The 18365-nt window shown below is 42.6% G+C and overlaps 1 protein-coding gene across 3 annotated transcripts in view; it reads right to left on the bottom strand.

Annotated features, from left to right (window-relative positions):
- Nucleotides 1-18365, bottom strand: part of Lrrc28 (leucine rich repeat containing 28) — a 125493-nt gene that overhangs the window by 79987 nt on the left and 27141 nt on the right. For all 3 annotated transcript variants that reach the window (XM_029540772.1, XM_021199509.2, XM_021199517.2), the window contains exon 5: nt 17038-17175. In XM_029540772.1, coding sequence (XP_029396632.1) covers nt 17038-17175 — 138 coding nt within the window. The remainder of the gene's footprint in view (nt 1-17037; nt 17176-18365) is intronic.

Raw genomic sequence — 18365 nt, forward strand, 5'->3', positions numbered from 1 at the left:
CAGATCTCTGAGCTCAAGGCTAGCCTGGTCTACAGCGTTCCAGGACAGCCAGGGATGCTTAGAGAAACCTGTCTTGAAGAATAACACAACAACAAAAATCACTGAGTAAAACTAGCAACTAATGTCCACATATTACTTATGAGACATTAAAGATCCAAGTAGGAAAGCCAACTTTGGAAAAGGAAACTTTCATTTTGTGTGTGTGTGTTTTAACAAAACAGACCTGGAGTGTGTGGCAGCAGCTTAGCTGAGTTCCTTTAAATAGTCAGGGATTTGTGAAGTGCAGAGAGCATGTAACTTAAGCTGTGTTTTCCTCAAATCCCCAAGCGTCCATTTGCTTAAGAAACCCACGCTTCCTGGCTGGGCGCCTGCATACCAAACCTGCCAGGTCTTGAATAGTTTTAGTTCTGTTACTAAATTAGGAAACTAAAGTAGGCAATGTCTGGGCCAACAACAAACTAAAAAGGCTCGGCATCATTAGCCTGCAAGTCTCCTTAAAAGCCAGGTCATTAGAAGATATTTAATTTTTAATTAGAGATACCAAAGTAATTTAGCCTAATAAGGAGCAATACTAGAAATAATTAAGTAAAGACAAAAAAAAAAAAAAAAAAAAAGGAAAAAAGGAAAAAAGAAAAGAGAAGTCCAAGCATTTAACAGAGTGTTCTTTAGAAACAACCTTCATCCCTGTGTTGGAAATAAACCAGCACTTGAGGCTCAAAGACTCAAGGGCAGATGCTAAAACGTGTTTCCAAAGCAATAGAGAGGCAGGTGAAGTTCATCACAGCTTTACAGAGAGAGAGAATGAATATGAATTCAGCTTAGGAAGCAGCCAGAGAGGCTTGAAAAACACAGAATGATTTCACAAAAATAATCACTTTAATATGACAAAAATATGAAGGGAACTTATATAATTTTTCCTCATCTCAACCTTTACTGGTTTAATCAGCAGATCACAAGGTTTTAAAAAGGAACATAGCTATGAATTAGCATTCCGTAAACTATTTTAAAGTCACCCTTATGTTTTCTCAAAAGCTAATGCCTGCATTCTGAAGGTGTTTGGGAAAATTTTAGTTCCAAGAACATCCAGAAAACATTTCCCTTATAAACATTGTTAAACATTCATAAATTTCAGAGCTCTGTTTATTATGACTTTAGTACTGTGAAATAAAAAAAAAAAAGTTAAGCATGTATTTGCTATGTAGTCCATTTTTCTTGGTTTATGTATTTAAACACCATATTTAGAAATGACAGAAGCTTGACAACATCTGAACGTGGTGAGATGCCCTGAAAGACTAGTCACTTTGGATCCACCTTCTAGCACAAAGCCAGTTCAACAGCAATTCCTGATGCTTTAGAATGACTTCTACAGAACTTCATAATCCACCAAGGCAACCCAGCATGTGCCCAAACCCAGAGCCTCTTGTTGTGTTACTTGGCTGCCTACAATCTGGCCATGCAGAAAAAGGCAGGCAGGCCCATGGGAAGAGGCTGGGCCATTGCATCTCACATCTGTGCTGTCCTCAGATCTAGAGGTGGTAAGACTTCGTCAGACCTCCCTACTCCACTCCATCCATGTCCCTGTGCTACTGAGAAAAGCTGTGCTGTTGTGCAGACACAAGAAAATAAAGAGAAGCTGTATCCAATGTTTAGATAACTAAAACCAAGAAATAGAGTGGGTGATTACAATTATAGAGACTAGTGTAATGGTCTCCATAGACCACTTTGCTTGAAGGTCCTTTTGGTCCTAAGCCTCATCTTCTTCAGAGTACTCATGTGCACCATTGTGAACCCATATGGCCATGTGAATGAGTTCAGTGTCAGGAAAGGAAAAATGTGGGGCCAGAGACAGCTCAGCAGCTAAGAGCATTTGCTGCTTGTGCAGAGGGCAGGGTTTCGGGTCACAATAGTCTATAATTCCCCTTTCAGGAGAGCCACAGCTCTCTTGACTTCTGAGGCACAAGGCATGCACATGTGCACTACAGACATGCAGATAAACACACATACACGTAAAATAAAAATAAATCCTAAGAAGAGTCAGGATGTCAAAAGAAATCCAAAAAAGAAAAAAAAAATTGGACTCTCTCACTGCCTCATTAAAAACCCTAATTTAAAGCTACAGTTATCAGGGCACGAGGCACCCAAGAGGAATGGAGCAACTTCCTTTTCAACAGATTGAACTGCAACAGCTAAAAACGCCAGACGTTAAAAACAAAACCAAACCAAAAATCTCAATCATTACCTATAGCATGCACAACAATTAATTTGAAATGGATAACAGACATAGATGAAAGACACAAAACTACACTAGGACTTACAGAATATGATATTTTATGACACAGAGTTTGGCAAGCATTTCTTAACTAGAACATCAATAATACAATCTACAAAATAGAAACTTGGTAAATTTGGCATCATTATAATTTTAAATGTCTGCTCTTTTTAAAAAAAAAATCACTAAAATATAAACAAAAACCTATCACAGACTAAGTAAAAACAAACAAACAAATAAATTTCCAGGTTATCTATCTGACAAAGGCAAGAATATGGGCCAGCATACTTAAAGGTTCTTTAATAAGCATTTTAGTTTTTGCGAACTATATAACAGACACAGATGACAGTATGTATAAGGATGGGCGTGGCTGTACTCCAGCAAAACTTTACAAGCTCAGATTCGGTCTCATCCTTCCAGGCTAATTTGGATTCTATGAAAGCTATTTTATAACTGCACATTGTAATAACTGACAACAATATACAATCCTCTCTGCTTACAGGCATGTGTGTATGTTACCTCTGGTTGGGAAGATGGCCCTTTGGTCCTGTGGAGAAAGCTATACCTATCTGAAGGTTACTCATCTCTAGTTTGTCCATTTTGTGGATTTTCCTTTGAAATAGTTACATCTTACCAACTTCCTCATTAATGAGTTAAATAAAAGTTTTATCACATTTAAAGTCTTCACTATCTGAGTACCACAAGCTTAGTTTTTTTTTTCTTTTCTTTTCTTTTTTTTTTGTAAAAATGATGTTCTAAAACTCAAATGAATACAGAACCATTCAGAATATACAAAGAAACCTTTCAATGCAACAATCAAGACCACCAACAACCAGGGGCCATGAGAAGGCTCAGCAGATAAAGTGCTCACCTCATGCATGCAGGTGGGTGTGGTACTTCACTGCCATGCCATCCGAGGCAGACAGACATATGCAGCAAGCTGGCTAGTGACACTAGCCACCGCAACAAGCTCTGGATTTGACTGAGAGACTACTCAAAGAATTAGAGAGAGCGACTGAGGAATACTTCTAATATCAAGATTAAGACTCCACGTGCACATAAAGAAGAAAAATTAGTTTTTAAAAAATAACACATTTATGATTAAATATCTGAAATACTTTACCAAATAAAGGACAAACACATAAAATATATTAACCTTTAGTTAATAAAATGCAAATTAAAGCTTGAAAAAGATGCTACTACATGGCCAGTGGAACTACAATTCAAAAAGAGTGAATGTACTAAATGTTAACAAGGATGAGAAAGAACCATACCCTTCAACATTGCTGTCAGGCATGTAAATGGCACAGCCACTCTGACAATATAGTTGAGAACTTTCCTCCAGTTAAAAGTCCGCTTGCCGTATAACCGAGAGAGGCTACTCAGGTACTCGTAGGAGAGAAAGGAAAATACATATCCACAAAAACCTTGTTTACAAACGCTCATAGCAACATTATTCATAACAGTCCCAAGTGGAAACCATCTAAGTTATCGATCAACTTATGGATAAACAAAACACAGCCCATCCAAAGAATCACCATCATCGTCTGAAGTAAAAAGTAACAAACGAGTGAAACTCATGTTTTATGACGGTGTACACACGAAAACACTGTCCTGAGTGCATCAGCATCGCAGAAAGGCCACACGGCTCCATCCAGGTAAAACTGAAAACATCAAAGCTCAGAGCCAGAATGCATGGCCAGCAGCCGCTCGGGGAGGGACCAGGCCTGGCAGCAGGCAGGCACTATGGAACTTGAAACTGATGGCAATGGTTTCACTAGACTAGATGGGGCATTCCTAGTCCGTGCATATTTTTAAAAACTTATCAACTGCATGCTTAAAATGGTGTGTTTTATAGTATATAAATGATACTTCAAATTCTTTAAATCAACAGGAAAAGATTTTAATTACTAACTCATGCCAGGAACAAAATTGCTGGTATTGTCATAAAATTTAACAACATATTACTAAAAAGACTATTCAGTATCTTGTACAGAGAAAGAACTGTACAGAGGACGGACTGTAGATTAGCTACAGATAATGTGCTGGGAATTGAAAATCAGGATTTTATTTCTTGTTGTGATACTCATAACAAGAGTGTTTTTAATTTAGAAGTAGTTCAAATTTAAGCTATGAACAGGAAACAGACTTATTTAACCACCACACCTTACTGTATCTTTAAGGGACACAAGCGAATTTTCAAATTTCATTTTATATCACGGTTATTAAATTGTAGTGGGAGTTAAAATTTCCCTACCACAAAGGAAAAATAAAAGCAGAGACAAAAACACATTAATTTAGAGGGAGGGGAAGTGCTAAGAATTGAACCCACATGCTAGACAAACATTCTACACTTCCAGCCCCAAGTCACATTAATTTTATAGTCATTTATTTTACTTAACATTTACAGTATATAAGGTTCCATGGAATTCCAAGTATGGGAAACTTAAATAGCTCTATGGATAAAGCTAAAAAACAACTTCACTCCAGTGCAAGCCAAGACAGTAGATGAAGCAATACAGCCATGGCATTCTAGAAGAGAGTCTTAAACACGGTAACAGTATCAGTAAGGACTGAGTCATCAATCTGGTTTATTTATATTAAGGGCCACAAAAAAAGAGTTAAAACATCATTTTTTCCTTTTACTTAAAATGAGTATTCTATAGTCTATAATTAATATCTCACTAAACACCATATATACCTATTATAGGTATATATACCACCACCACCATCACCCAACACACACACACACACACACAGAGTACTTGGTTCTTGTAAACTTTTTAAAGAGTATTTCTCTTGTGTATATGATGTGTGGGCACATGTTCCACAGCATACATCCATACATCCATACATCCACACATCCAGCAGCCAGAGGTCAATTTGAGGGCACCAGTTGCGTCTTTGTACCACTTTTGGAGACTCAACTCAGGCTATCAAGGTTGGTGGCAAATATACTTCCGTATCTGTTGAGTCATGTGACCAGGCTTGATATCTGATTCCTAGATAGTTGATAATTGAGAGAGAGTTGAATTATATAAACGACAGCTTTCATAATGCACAGAATCCCATCACTCACAATGAATATCAGAAACCTACCTCTGAGCAAACCCTTCTCCTCTCCTCAAGCCACAGAAAAATGTCACCAAAAGAGGTCTGTGTCACCCACTGTTGTGAAGTAACACTGGAGAAATTCAACTTGAAGGAGACAGACTTATCCAAGCTATGGTACTAGAGGCTTCACTCCATCCACAGCCAGCCAAGCATTATGGTGGGAGCATGCGGTACAACCAAGCATGACGGAGGGGAGCATGCGGTACAACCAAGCTGCTCGCCTTATGGCAGCTGCCAACAAGACAGGGCAAGACACACCCTTCAAAGACGTCTCCAGTAACTAACTTCCTCCAAGTAGGCCAGCCTCCTCAGGTTTCTACTGCCTCCCAAGAACACACCCAACTGGAGGCCAGATCCTCAACCCATGAAACTGTGGGGGACATTCCAAACCCAAACTGTAGCAAGATGTAGCAAGGCTTTAACTCGCTCCAAATTGTATTAAAAGCAGGTATGTCAGCAGCCTCCGGCAGGGAGCAGAGGAAACACTTAACTAACTCAAGGCATCTGTCATCTGCATGTAAGAGCACTCAACTCTGCAGCCTCTCCTCACTGATAAAGCCGAGAGTCAACAGCACGGTAGAGTCTATGATGCTTTGTCTGTCTGTCTGTCTGTCTGTCTGTCTGTCTGTCTGTCTTTAATCTACAAACAAATGGACAGAGAAAACTGAGTCTACTTTAAAAGCAAAGCCTCTGAAGAAATGGTGGTTTAAAAGATTCAACAGAGACCGCCAACGCCAACTGTTCAGCACACGGGGAGGAAACAAGGAATATCAAACTGCAGTCCTGGAACTGCTTCTTATTATTGCATCGACTCCTTGGCAAATGGGAAGGCTTTTCATTCATTAAAACAATCATTAACCATAAACCCACTTACAGAATAGATAATCAGATTTCAATTAAAACCTTTAATAGGGTTAAGACCCAATTTGCTGATGAAATAAAGCAACACTTATGCTTCAAATAATATGGTTGAATAATAAATGAAATAAAAGCTTATTGTTTTACATGCTAAAACATTTCTGAAGATATATTTTTGCACTTAACCTATATGCTTCCAGTTCTGTTTTCTTCATGAAACTCTAATTTTCTGGTGATGTCACTAACAGTAGTATATTGATATCAATATACTACTGATACTGAAGAAAAATCAACTTAAGCTGTTATAACTATATATCTAGGTTTTAATCCTTGCTGATAAAATACCCTGAGAAAAGTAACTGATGGGAGGGAGGGTTTATCTGACTCACATTTCCAAGTGAAAGTCCACCAGAGCAGGAAGCCAAGGCAACAGGAACTTGAAGCAATGAGTCATTCATAATCAAAGGCATAGCAGTGCACCAGTGCATGTATGCCTGCTCCAGCAGTGCACCAGTGTATGCATGCCTGCTCCAGCAGTGCACCAGTGTATGCATGCCTGCTCCAGCAGTGCACCAGTACATGCATGCCTGCTCCAGCAGTGCACCAGTACATGCATGCCTGCTCCAGCAGTCCACCAGCGGGTGCATACCTGCTCGAGCTCTATTCACTGCTACAGTGGGTGGGGCCTCTCACCTCAGTGAAGGTAAGCAAGATAAACCCCACACACCAACTTAACCTAGATAATCCTTCGTGAAGACTGCCTTCCAAGGTAATACCGACTGTGTCAGGATGACAACTACCACAATATGAAGATATAATCCTTGTTTATATGTCAAAATGAGTTTTGTTCTCACAGCTAGGTTGATATACGCAATGCATCAAACACTACTAACAGAAAAACTGTGTTTAATATCTGAAAGTTCTTTATAATAAAAATGATACAAGTTCTGCCAAAACATCAAAAGACTGATAGAAACTGCTCCACGCTACTTCTAAAATACTGAAAGCTGATTTAGGTACAAAAAGAACTCCCTGTCCGAGGGCTCTTGAACAGGATATACCTAAGAAAACACATTTAACTAGTCCTCAAGGAAGCCCGCCCAGAAGATTAAGAGCCCATCTGCAGTCCCAGGCAGTTAAAAACTACTCTGACTTGTCGGCTTCCAACATTAAAACCGGTTATAAACCCGGGACAGGCTTCTATCATAGCAACACTTTTACTGAGGAAAGCTGAGGTCTGAGGGCCTCCCTCCGGAAGCACTGCATGGTGCACACTAGGAGGTGAGTGTGCCTCTGCAAGCCACTCACAAGCCTTCTCAGTCCCTGAGGTTGCACCTGACTCCGCCTCCCTTTGCAGACCTTGGGGGCATCAGTGCAGTCCCCACACAGCGTCAAGCCTGGGAAAGGCCTGAGGTGACAACTGCTTGTGGACAGAGCTGCTCACACTGAGTACAGGTTTCCATGACATTAGCTGCTGTGGTACGTCACAGAGGAATGGTCGGTGAGCGTGAACTCACTGTGCCTTGGCCAGCGGCGAGACAGAAGGCAGAGGCATCAAGTCTCAGGCACCAACTTTACTTCTCTTGCTTTTTAAATTATTTTTTTAAAAATACTGTCACAACGAACTTTTGTAGTTCAGACATTTGGCACATTTTCTACCATTCCTCTTCACAACTTTCCTAAAAAGGAATATTCTCTGTATTCCACACTGAAAAGGACTCACAGTCCAGAAAATAAAACATTTTTCTTCTCTTAGAAGAATTTTAATGGACATTTTTATCCTCTGCTATTGGCCAAATTGTCAGTTTATAAAAGTATATAAATAAAATTTAAAAGCCATAGTTTCATGTTTTTCTGAGAAAGTTACGTGTTTCATTTAATCCAGTATACATCTAAATAAAGTATTTGCATCAAGTTACTTATATCTAGTTATACTATGAGGTAATTGCTATTTAAGTACTGACTACCACACACTGTAAGTCTATACTGGCCATTCAAAGCACAAGCTCTCAGTGTGACCTAAGGTAGACGACTTGTTAGGTGGTCACTCTGGCAAGCTGGGGAAGACTGCCAGTCATTGCCCCTACTGCTATTGTCAAAATAGGCAGCTTTTTCCTTGGCTCTCTACTGAAATAACAACTAGATTTCGTAACATACCCAGTTCTTCTCTCTCCTGTCTACCCAGTCTCTTCTCTAGAAGCTGGAGTCCAGATTCCATTCTATGCTGTCACGCCCACTTTCCCTAGCAGGGTTGATCTAATGCGCATGTCTGGTTAAGCAACAGAAACAGCCTCTCAAGTCAGCTGTCCAGCATCAGCCACACATACAGTGTTGGTGACACTGGAGGAGTGCTTTACACTCAGCTGTGTTTTCAACAACAAAGCGATGGGGAGGAGGGAGATCATCACTGCCTGGGATGATGTACAGTTTACATAAGGAGAGTAATATGGGGTAAAGAGACTAGATCACTGGGGCGTAGCAGGCTTTGTGTTTTGAGATTTCAAAGAGCTGCCTTTGAGTTGATTGCTAAGAAGCTGAAAGGTGAGCTCAATGAGATAGATAATGAAGGAAGCCAGTGTTCTGTTCCTCAGCCACCTAACAATCTTAGAAAAGTTAATTAGTGCAGGGAATCCGAGCCCCTGCAACCAGGGTTACAACTACAGGGTGGAAGCCAGACCTATAAAGATTCAATGTAGCACCTGCTCCAATTTATCAGCCTCTGTCACAGTTGGTTACTCTGTGTCAATAAAATTCAACAAACAAGAGTAGCAAGAAGCAGGGAGCCCAGAGTGTTGAGCACTGGGCCTTCTATAAAAGGCTGATCCTCTCCCTCCACAGAGACCAGTGAGCAGAGTTAGAAGCTGCTTGGGTACCAACATGGTCATCTTAAGAAGAGGTATTAAACCTCAGCTCACAGAAGTAACAAGGGCAACTGGGAAAAAATTACTTTAAGAAAAAGAAATCACATTTGAAGGATGACTTTCAGGAAAAAAAAAAAACTCACTAGTCAGATGAAGGGCACAGCTGTGTGCTGGTTACATGAAAAACAAACAAACAAACAAACAAACAAACCATACTGTGTGTGGTTACATACAAGGCACAGCCCTGTGTTTCCATGAGAAACATAGCTGTGTGTGCTGGTTATGTGAAGGGCACAGCTGTGTGGTTCCATGAAAAGCATAGCTCTGTGTGCTGATTGCATGAAGGGCACAGCTCTGTGCTCGTACATGCTTTTAGCCACCAAAGTACAATCCGTTCATGTTTTTAATTTGAGCAAAAAAGCCCTTCCTTTTTTGGTATGCAAAACAGCTTTTCAAGGATTAAAGTATTAAAAAAAAAAAAAAAAAAGCCTGATTTATAAACCAGATGTGAGCAACATCTTTTCAGGCTCCTGGTCGCTTTGTGTTGTTTGTCACTATAACCTTCTCCCATGGGAGTTCTAGGGAACTGATGGTCACAATAGTACCAAGCATGTCTGCCTGGAGGATTAGCTAGTTTTTCTGTTTGTCCAGTGTCATGGGCCTTTGTGGTCTTTACACAATGAAGTATTTGGCAGTGTACCTGCGCTGGTGGGGGCTCTTCCCCAATAATACTTTATTTGTACCCGTGTAGTGTTTCTCCTCATAATATATGTGACTTTGTATCATAAAGTTAGAAAAACCATCAAGAGGAAATTAGATTTGTTAAAAAGGAAATAATGTTATAGTTTTGATGCAGGGATCATAGAAAAGTAGTAGTTTTTAAAGTGTTATAAACTTGAGAATACACCCAATTGAAGGCAAGCAAACATGAGAAATCAAACAAAATCAAACAAATGTTGACGGCAGGCATGGAGGGAAAACTGAAAAGGAACTCCCTTCCCACAAAAACACAGCACAGCTAAGCACAAGGCGTCAGCGGGGACAGCTGTTTTGAAGCAAAGAACATGCACCATTAAACTACAACCCGAGGAACAAGGGAAATGAGAGGCGAGGCCCACGGCAGGCCCAGCTTGCAGTCAAGCAGCCCGTGCCAGGCCATGGAACAAGAAAGTGAAAAACAAACCGCCAGAATCCCAAGGCTGAAGCAGCAGAGAGCAGAGTTCCAGGCAAACAAAACTCCTGGGAAATGCAGAAAAGGGAACCTAAGAAGAAAACCTGCAGAAAAGGTGAAAAATGGACCATGGTCTCAACGCTCATGTCTAAAGATACAGTAAGATAAAGCCCATCTACCCTGGGATTCCAGTGTGCTTTAAATCAGTCCTGTGAGCTCACTTGGTTATCTATCTTGGTGATGGGAGACCCCAGCATGCTGGACTTCTGCAGAATAAAACACTCTTTGCATTTACATACTACTTGAATCCGCGGTATCATTCTTCAGTGAACCACAGACCCTTGCACCACTATCAAAGAAGCTTCTCTTTACAGCAAGTAGAAACCATCACAGAAAACCACAAGTGGACACAATCCAGAGATCAACAGATCATGGGGGTCCCAGCCAGCCAGATACATCTACATAACAACTCAGGGAACATCAAAGAAGAGGGAGCAGAAATAGTGTAAGAATCATGATAACACCAAGCCAGCTGTGAGACAGTTTCTCCTAGAAATGGCTGCATAGACAAGATCTGAACAAAGGCAATATCAACGGACATGTTCATGGGGAAAAGTTCATGAGGTCTCACCATAAACAAAGAACCATAGGCAACTAATGACCGCTGGGAAGAGAATTAGCCCCTCTTGGGAATGCCCCTTATCTGTTGGCCAATGCAGTGGTCAACCTTGAAACCTACAAGCACATCATCAACAAAGTGGGTCTTATGGGTTGTAGTTATGTATGTGTGTGTGTGTGTGTGTGTGTGTGTGTGAGAGAGAGAGAGAGAGAGAGAGAGAGAGAGAGAGAGAGAGAGAGAGNGAGAGAGAGAGAGAGAGAGAGAGAGAGAGAGAGAGAGAGAGAGAGAGAGAGAGTGTGTGTGTCAGGCTACCACGTCCCCCTTGAGAGGGGATGGGGGGACATGAGGAAAGAATGGGGAAAAGTGATACATTTCTATTTCAGCTAAAACATTAAATAAGCAATGCATCAACAACAAAGAACAAAGTTGTAGTGATATGTAGAAAAATACCAACCAATTTAACATGTAACAAGTTCCACAAAGAGAATGTGATGCAGAAAAATATTTGAAGAAATGACAGACAACTTTCAATGCTGGGGGAAAAAAAGACAGAGATAATTATTTTTTAAAACATACATCAAGACACATCATAGACAAAACAGTGATACCAAAGATAATGAGAACCACCTTCCTACAGCAATAGTGAAAGCCATTAGAGGTGTGGGAACAGCGGCAGAAGGTCAGACTTTTACCACACACAATGAAGGGCAGGGAAATGGAAAGTCACCCTTAAAGAATCTAGCCAACTCAGAATTCCTAAAAGAAAAGCAAACAAACCCCCAAGTCGGCTCCCTGTCCCTATGTAGTCCTGCATAACAAGAAATAGTGAAGGAAGCGCTGGAGCTGGGGAGAAGTGCATACAGCAGAAAGTCGTCTAGGGAAGCGAATGGCAAGCATATGTGCATGTTAAGCTACAGAGAAAATGTATCCGACCTAAGAGCACCAAGGAAGGATGCACATGGGACCATGCTACTGTCAGGTCCCCTTGACACAACAGCACACGTGTCTTGAGTGGTAAGGGTGCATAGAGAAAAGCTATACAGGAAATAAAATATGACACTGAAGCATGTGCAGGCAATCCAAACTAAAATGGATAGGGAACACAGAAGAACCACAACCTATAGTGGCCAGTTGTGGGAAGGGCAACTTCAAAACTATAGACATTTGGATGGCAAGATGGCCCCCTGGGTAAAGGTGCTTGCCAGCAAGTCTGGTGACATGAATTTGATGTCCGGGACCCACAAATGGAAGGAAAGAACCAACTTCCTCAAATTGTCCTCTGACCATCATGCATGTGCTCGTGCACGCACACACACATGCACATTTTTTATTTTTAAAGAAATAAAAAAATTGAAAGCTTGGGCTAGAGAGATGGCTCAGCAGCTAAAGGCATGTAGTGCTCTTACAAAGGATACAAATTCGATTCCTGGCCTGCATAATTAGGTAGCCTAGCAATCACCTGTAACTCTAGCTCCAGGGCCTCTTCTTCTGACTCCATGGGCACCTGCAATCATATGCTCATACCCTCACACAGACACACATGAGCACTTAACTGCAAAACAAAATTAGGAAGGTGCCGGATCGATGGCTCAGCAGTTGTGAGCACTGGCTGCTCTACAGGACCTGCATTCTAACCTTGGCTCTCACATGGCCACTCACTGCCATCATTCCAGCCCTAGGAAACTCCTTATGGCTTCCACAGTCATGACATTTCATGTGGTGCATAGACATACATGGAGGCAAAGCAACTATGCACATGAAATTATAAAGTAATAAAGAGAAAAAACTAAAAATAGAAAAGTCGTAAGAGATCCCCATTCTCCTATAACAACCAACACAGGTGGATATGTCACATAATCATCGTTCCTAAAACCCATTGGCCAAGAGGTCGCAAATTATCTATCCTAAGCCAACTTTAATAAGGGACAAACCTACTTTAAAAGAAAAGAGATTCCCCAGTTGCTATGCCCTGACTGAAAGAAAGGGAGGAAAGGAATCTGTCCTAGACAAAAGCTAATGAGAAATCAGTTCAGCTGTGAAAGGTAGTGCTCGCGTGGTGTGTGTGTGTGTGTGTGTGTGTGTGTGTGTGTATACTCGCACTCGCGCGCACATATGCTGATGCAATTTTCCCAAGGTACTGGAGGCTTTCCACTAGGGAAAACTGGGGGATGGAGATAATAAGAAAGCCAAGATAAATTTCTGGGAGGCGAGTACAGAGAAGCAAATAAGGCCACAGTGGGACACAGGAAGAACACTCATGGGATAGGGGTCAGGGGCAGCTCTGGTGGTGGAAATCTCTCAGCAATTGAAAAAGCCAGTCACCAGCATGTAAAACAGGAAGCTGTCTCCTGCAAATCAAAGGAAAGGTTCTAAATAGCCTGTAAACACAGGACAAGGTACTTGTCACTCTCAGGCAAGAGGAAAATACAAACTAAATTCAAAATAAAGGGACTATTTTTATACCCAGTAGCACTGCTAAAAATAAGCAGGAGAGGCAGACAGGACCACACTAGGAGGTGGGGCCAGGAGTCTCCTCCATACTGCCCAAGGGTGAGAACTGAGCTGGTCACTCTGACGACTGCTAGGAAGTGTCTTATAAAGTTAAATGTACATTTGCTCTGTGAAGCAACAACTTTCACTTGAGATATTTTATCCCAAAGAAACAAAAACAGTATGTCCACAAAAAGCCTTGTTCCACTGTGTTTTCTTAGCTTTATCTGTATGAATGTCACCATTTTTAAGCCTATCTGCTCGTCAGGAGGAACTGAGTGCTTACGCAATGGAATACTGCTTTGAAATAAAAATAAGTACTAATGTATGCAAGAATATCTACTCAATGAACAGCAGGAATGCTACTCAAAACCATTCGCAGTGGAAGAAGCCACATCCAGGGAGCACGGTTGAGGACAAGAGAGGGTAGAAAGGACCACTCGGAGGGGAGGAGGGAGACAAGCAGAGTGGGAGGCAGAGGGAGGGCAATAAGAACATATGATCTATATGAAGGAAATTTCTCAATTAAACCTGTAGCTAACGAAAAAAAAAAGACAAAAGTCACAGCAAAGTCTATTATTTTGTATAATTAATGTACAGTAATAGGGCCAATGATTTGGCTCAGCAGCTAAGAGTGGTTACTGCAAAAGCCTGGTGGCTGTTGTCTATCTCTGGAACATGCATAAAGATTTAGGACAGAACCGTCTTCACAAAGCTGTCCCAACTTCCACATAAGCGCCACAGCACATCCCACATACTCAAACACCATATTCTCACATAAGAATAATGAAATATTTAAACAGAATTCATTTATAGAAATATGCATATGTACAATAATAATATGTTCATGTTTTTAATTTACAAAAGAAACACAAAGAACACGCGACATGGCTTTAGGACATCCCACTCACGCACAGTTAGGTCAGTCATCAGGAGAGGCGCAGTTTCTTCCTATGCCGTCCCTCATCTGTCTGTGTTCTCTGCACCCTGTGCAGTATTATTACAGTCAAGTGGGACCAAAAAGACAGCTTACAGAGGAGCAGAGCAGGCATATTATAAAGGGTGAAGGTGACAGAAAATGCCCCAGGTCAAATGGGGACCTGCTAGCAATGCTATGACTGACTTCCCAACCACTCACAGGACAGTGTGGTGCACAACAGGCTGCCAAGTTGAGCGACACGATCAGTGTGCCCCAGCTCCGACACCTCACACAAGCAGTCTGAGTTGTGGAGGCACAGGTACTGTGCAGCAGGTGGCTGAAGCTCACAGACATCACCCGGCTAGAACTAGCTCAGGTAGAAAGCCTGTGACCCTCAAGAATAGAGCCAGGAGGCAGGATACTGAAGGAGGGCAAGATGCCTCAACCTACTGGATGCTTAATGTTCCCTTTTCTTTTACTCTAACATGTCTGACCTAGCACCTGAGAAGATATCACAATACAGTGTAATAACCCAGAAAACAAGGCAAATCAACTTTCACAATCCCCCATGCCCACCCCACCCTGACTCTTCCAAACTTCCCAGGAAAACATTGCCCCTGCTTCTGACAGCCGCCCGCAACTGGAGCAGTGGGATGCCGAGAAAAGGCAAAGGCAGACAGCAGCAGGACTGCAATCCAAGAGAGGAAGAAAGCATTTTAGAGCCACCTTCTAGTCATCTTGTAAGTCATGGTAAGTTTCAGAAACGGATACAACACTGAGCCTCAAAGCAATCTGGACATGCAAAGACCAATTGTGTATACTCTTAAGAGCAGTTCTTGAGAGTTCTGGCTACCCTTATGGTCTTTTATATGTGTCCTGTGCTAATTTATATCCTGAATACTTTTTCTCAATTAGTGGCTATGACATTGTTTTCAAAGGTATTTCAAGGACACACACATATACACACTCACACATACACACACACACACACTCACACACGCGCTCACGTACATATGCATGCATGCACATGGCAGCCCATATGCATACACATAGCAGACAGACAAACTACCACAGTAAAATGGGAAGCCTTTTGAGGGAATATAGCATAAAAATCAGCTACATAACAGGACGGAGTGCCTATGTAGGCGGGGCTACTCAGCCAGCGTCTGCAGAAGAGCAACGACAGGAGAACCCCCCCCCTTTCTTTTCTTCATACTATATCTCAAAATACAGCCCAACATCAGGAAGATGTTTAGACTTGTTCCCAACTCAATCCAATATTTGAAATGACCTCATAATGAGATAAATACATACACGTGAGGCAAGGAAGTCAGAGGCCTGTCCAGAGCTATACAGAGTGCCTAGGAAGACGGCCACCTACTCTTGGCCAGGCGTGGTGGTGCACACCTGTCTTCTCAGTACTTGGGAGGCAGAGACAGGCAGATGTGGTAGTTCCAGGACACCCAGGGCTACACAGTAAGTGAGACCCTATCTCAAAACAAAACGAAACAAACAACCTACTCATGGTTCATCTAAAGCTCCTATTCAAGACACCCAGCTGCTGCAGAATAAAATATCACCCAAAACAAGGACAGCCAAGTGCACACGACAGAAACAAAGCTGGGAAACTAGAAAAAAAAAAAAAAAGCATGCCTGAATTCCTGCGGAACAGAAGTGTAGATAAAACAAGTTATATGAAAGCAGTCAGGAAATAAATACCTTCAGTGGTTAGTAAGAGGCAGTCAAATGATGTTAGAAAAACACCATTAACTTCTGGGAACGCACCGGACGGAAATGACCACATTCCACCACAAAATGTGATACACAGCAAAGAACAAAGAGCAGAACAGCCATATGGAACAGAAGTGCTGTGTGTGTCCTTGTATGTATATAAGCAGGGCTTGCAAGCATTCGATTCATACATTTCATTCTTTTGTTTGAATTTTGAGATAGGGTCTCTTGTATCTTAGGCTGGCCTTGAACCCACCAAGGAGCTGAGGCCAACCCTGAACTTCTGATCCTCCTGGATTACCATATCTGGTTTGTACAGTGCTGGAGACTAAATCCAGAGCTTCATATACACTAGGCAAGCACTCTACCAACTGAGCTACATTCCCAGCACCCTATTACACATGTGTTAGCATCAAACACGAAAACTTCTATCCCTGTTTCGACATTTTCTGGGCAGTCTTCAAAAGGGCACCTAACTCTCTGGCTATTTAAAAAGAGAACTTGGAAGTTGGAATGTTCAAACACTACAAAAAAAAAAAAAAAAAAAAAAAAAAAGATAAACCCTGAAAATCATGTTCCTCACAGACCTGAAAGTTTCTGCAATAAATATAGTTAGAAGCAATTACTCATTGTATGAGGTTAAATATTATTTAAGTTCTTAATTAATACTATTTTTACAAAAAGACACCTTAAGCGTCCAAATTCACTCATATTCTTTGATGTGAAATTCAGAGCCAACAGCTCTTCACACAAACACCTTGCCCAGCAGTGAGAAGAGTGATGAGCGGACACTCAACAAAACGCACCCCGCAGTGGCCCCAAAACAGACACACTATCCTCTTACATTTACACCGGGTTCTCAGAACACTTGGTCAGGTTTCACCCACAGTCCTTTGTTTCACCCTTAAACAGATACTTGCAAATACATTCGAACACCAGCTGCTGGTGTGCACGGTACTAAAAACAGATTCCTGACACGCAAGAAACTATACAGTCAGGGATTACCTGGAGGTAGGAATTGTAGCTGGTTATTAGCTAATCGAAGATGACGCAACGCTCTCAGACGACCAATTTCTGGGCAAACGATCTCTAAGGCATTGTCACTGAGATCCAGACACTGGAGTTTCACAAGGGACCCGATGGCTTCAGAGAGAAAAGGAAGGGAGAGGCAGAATGAGTGTGACTCAGTGTTCCTAGGTGAATGCTTCACTTTTGACTCTGTCTTTCACTCACAGGACTTGAAAATGAAGTTATTAAAGTGGAAAGTATCTCTTGAGATAAAATTAACTTAAGAACAAGTAAAAACATTAAAGCAGTGGGGGAATGTGTGACTAAATAAAGAATTTGAAGATGAACCCAGCTGGGGTGGTCCTGGGAGGCTGAGGCAGGAGAGTAGTTTAAAGCCAGCAGGGAGACAGAGGAGCCCGTCTCAGATGGCATCACTAAGAGCAGGGCCTGGGAAGTGGCTCAGCTGCTTAAGTGCTTGTCTTGCTAGCAAGGAAACCGGAGCCCAGTCCCCAGAACCCCAGGTTTAAAAAGCTTCAGCAGCACATGCCTGGAACCAGAGCTAGGGCTGCAGGAGTGCATGCCTGGAACCAGAGCTAGGGCTGCAGCAGCGCATGCCTGGAACGAGGGCTAGGGCTGCAGCAGCGCAAGCCTGGAACCAGAGCTAGGGATGCAGCAGCACAGGCCTGCAACCAGAGCTAGGGATGCAGCGGCGCAGGCCTGCAACCAGAGCTAGGGATGCAGCAGTGCATGCCTGGAACCAGGGCTAGGGCTGCAGCAGCGCATGCCTGGAACCAGGGCTAGGGCTGCAACAGCGCATGCCTGGAACCAGAGCTAGGGAAGCAGCAGCGATGCATGGAAACAGAGCTAGGGATGCAGCAGCGCATGCCTGGAAACAGAGCTAGGGCTACAGCAACGCATGCCTGGAACCAGAGCTAGGGCTGCAGTAGCGCATGCCTGGAACCAGGGCTAGGGCTGCAGCAGCGCATGCCTGGAACCAGAGCTAGGGCTGCAACAGCGCAGGCCTGGAACCAGGACTAGGGCTGCAGCAGCGCAGGCCTGGAACCAGAGCTAGGGCTGCAGCAGCGCAGGCCTGGAACCAGAGCTAGGGATGCAGCAGCGCATGACTGGAACCAGGGCTAGGCCTGCAGCAGTGCATGCCTGGAACCAGGGCTAGGGCTGCAGCAGCGCAGGCCTGGAACCAGAGCTAGGGATGCAGCAGCGCAGGCCTGGAAACAGAGCTAGGGCTGCAGCAGCGCATGCCTGGAAACAGAGCTAGGGCTGCAGCAGCGCAGGCCTGGAACCAGAGCTAGGGATGCAGCAGCGCA

The sequence above is a fragment of the Mus pahari genome, chromosome 1 (genome assembly GCF_900095145.1).
Source record: "Mus pahari chromosome 1, PAHARI_EIJ_v1.1, whole genome shotgun sequence".
Taxonomy (NCBI): domain Eukaryota; kingdom Metazoa; phylum Chordata; class Mammalia; order Rodentia; family Muridae; genus Mus; species Mus pahari.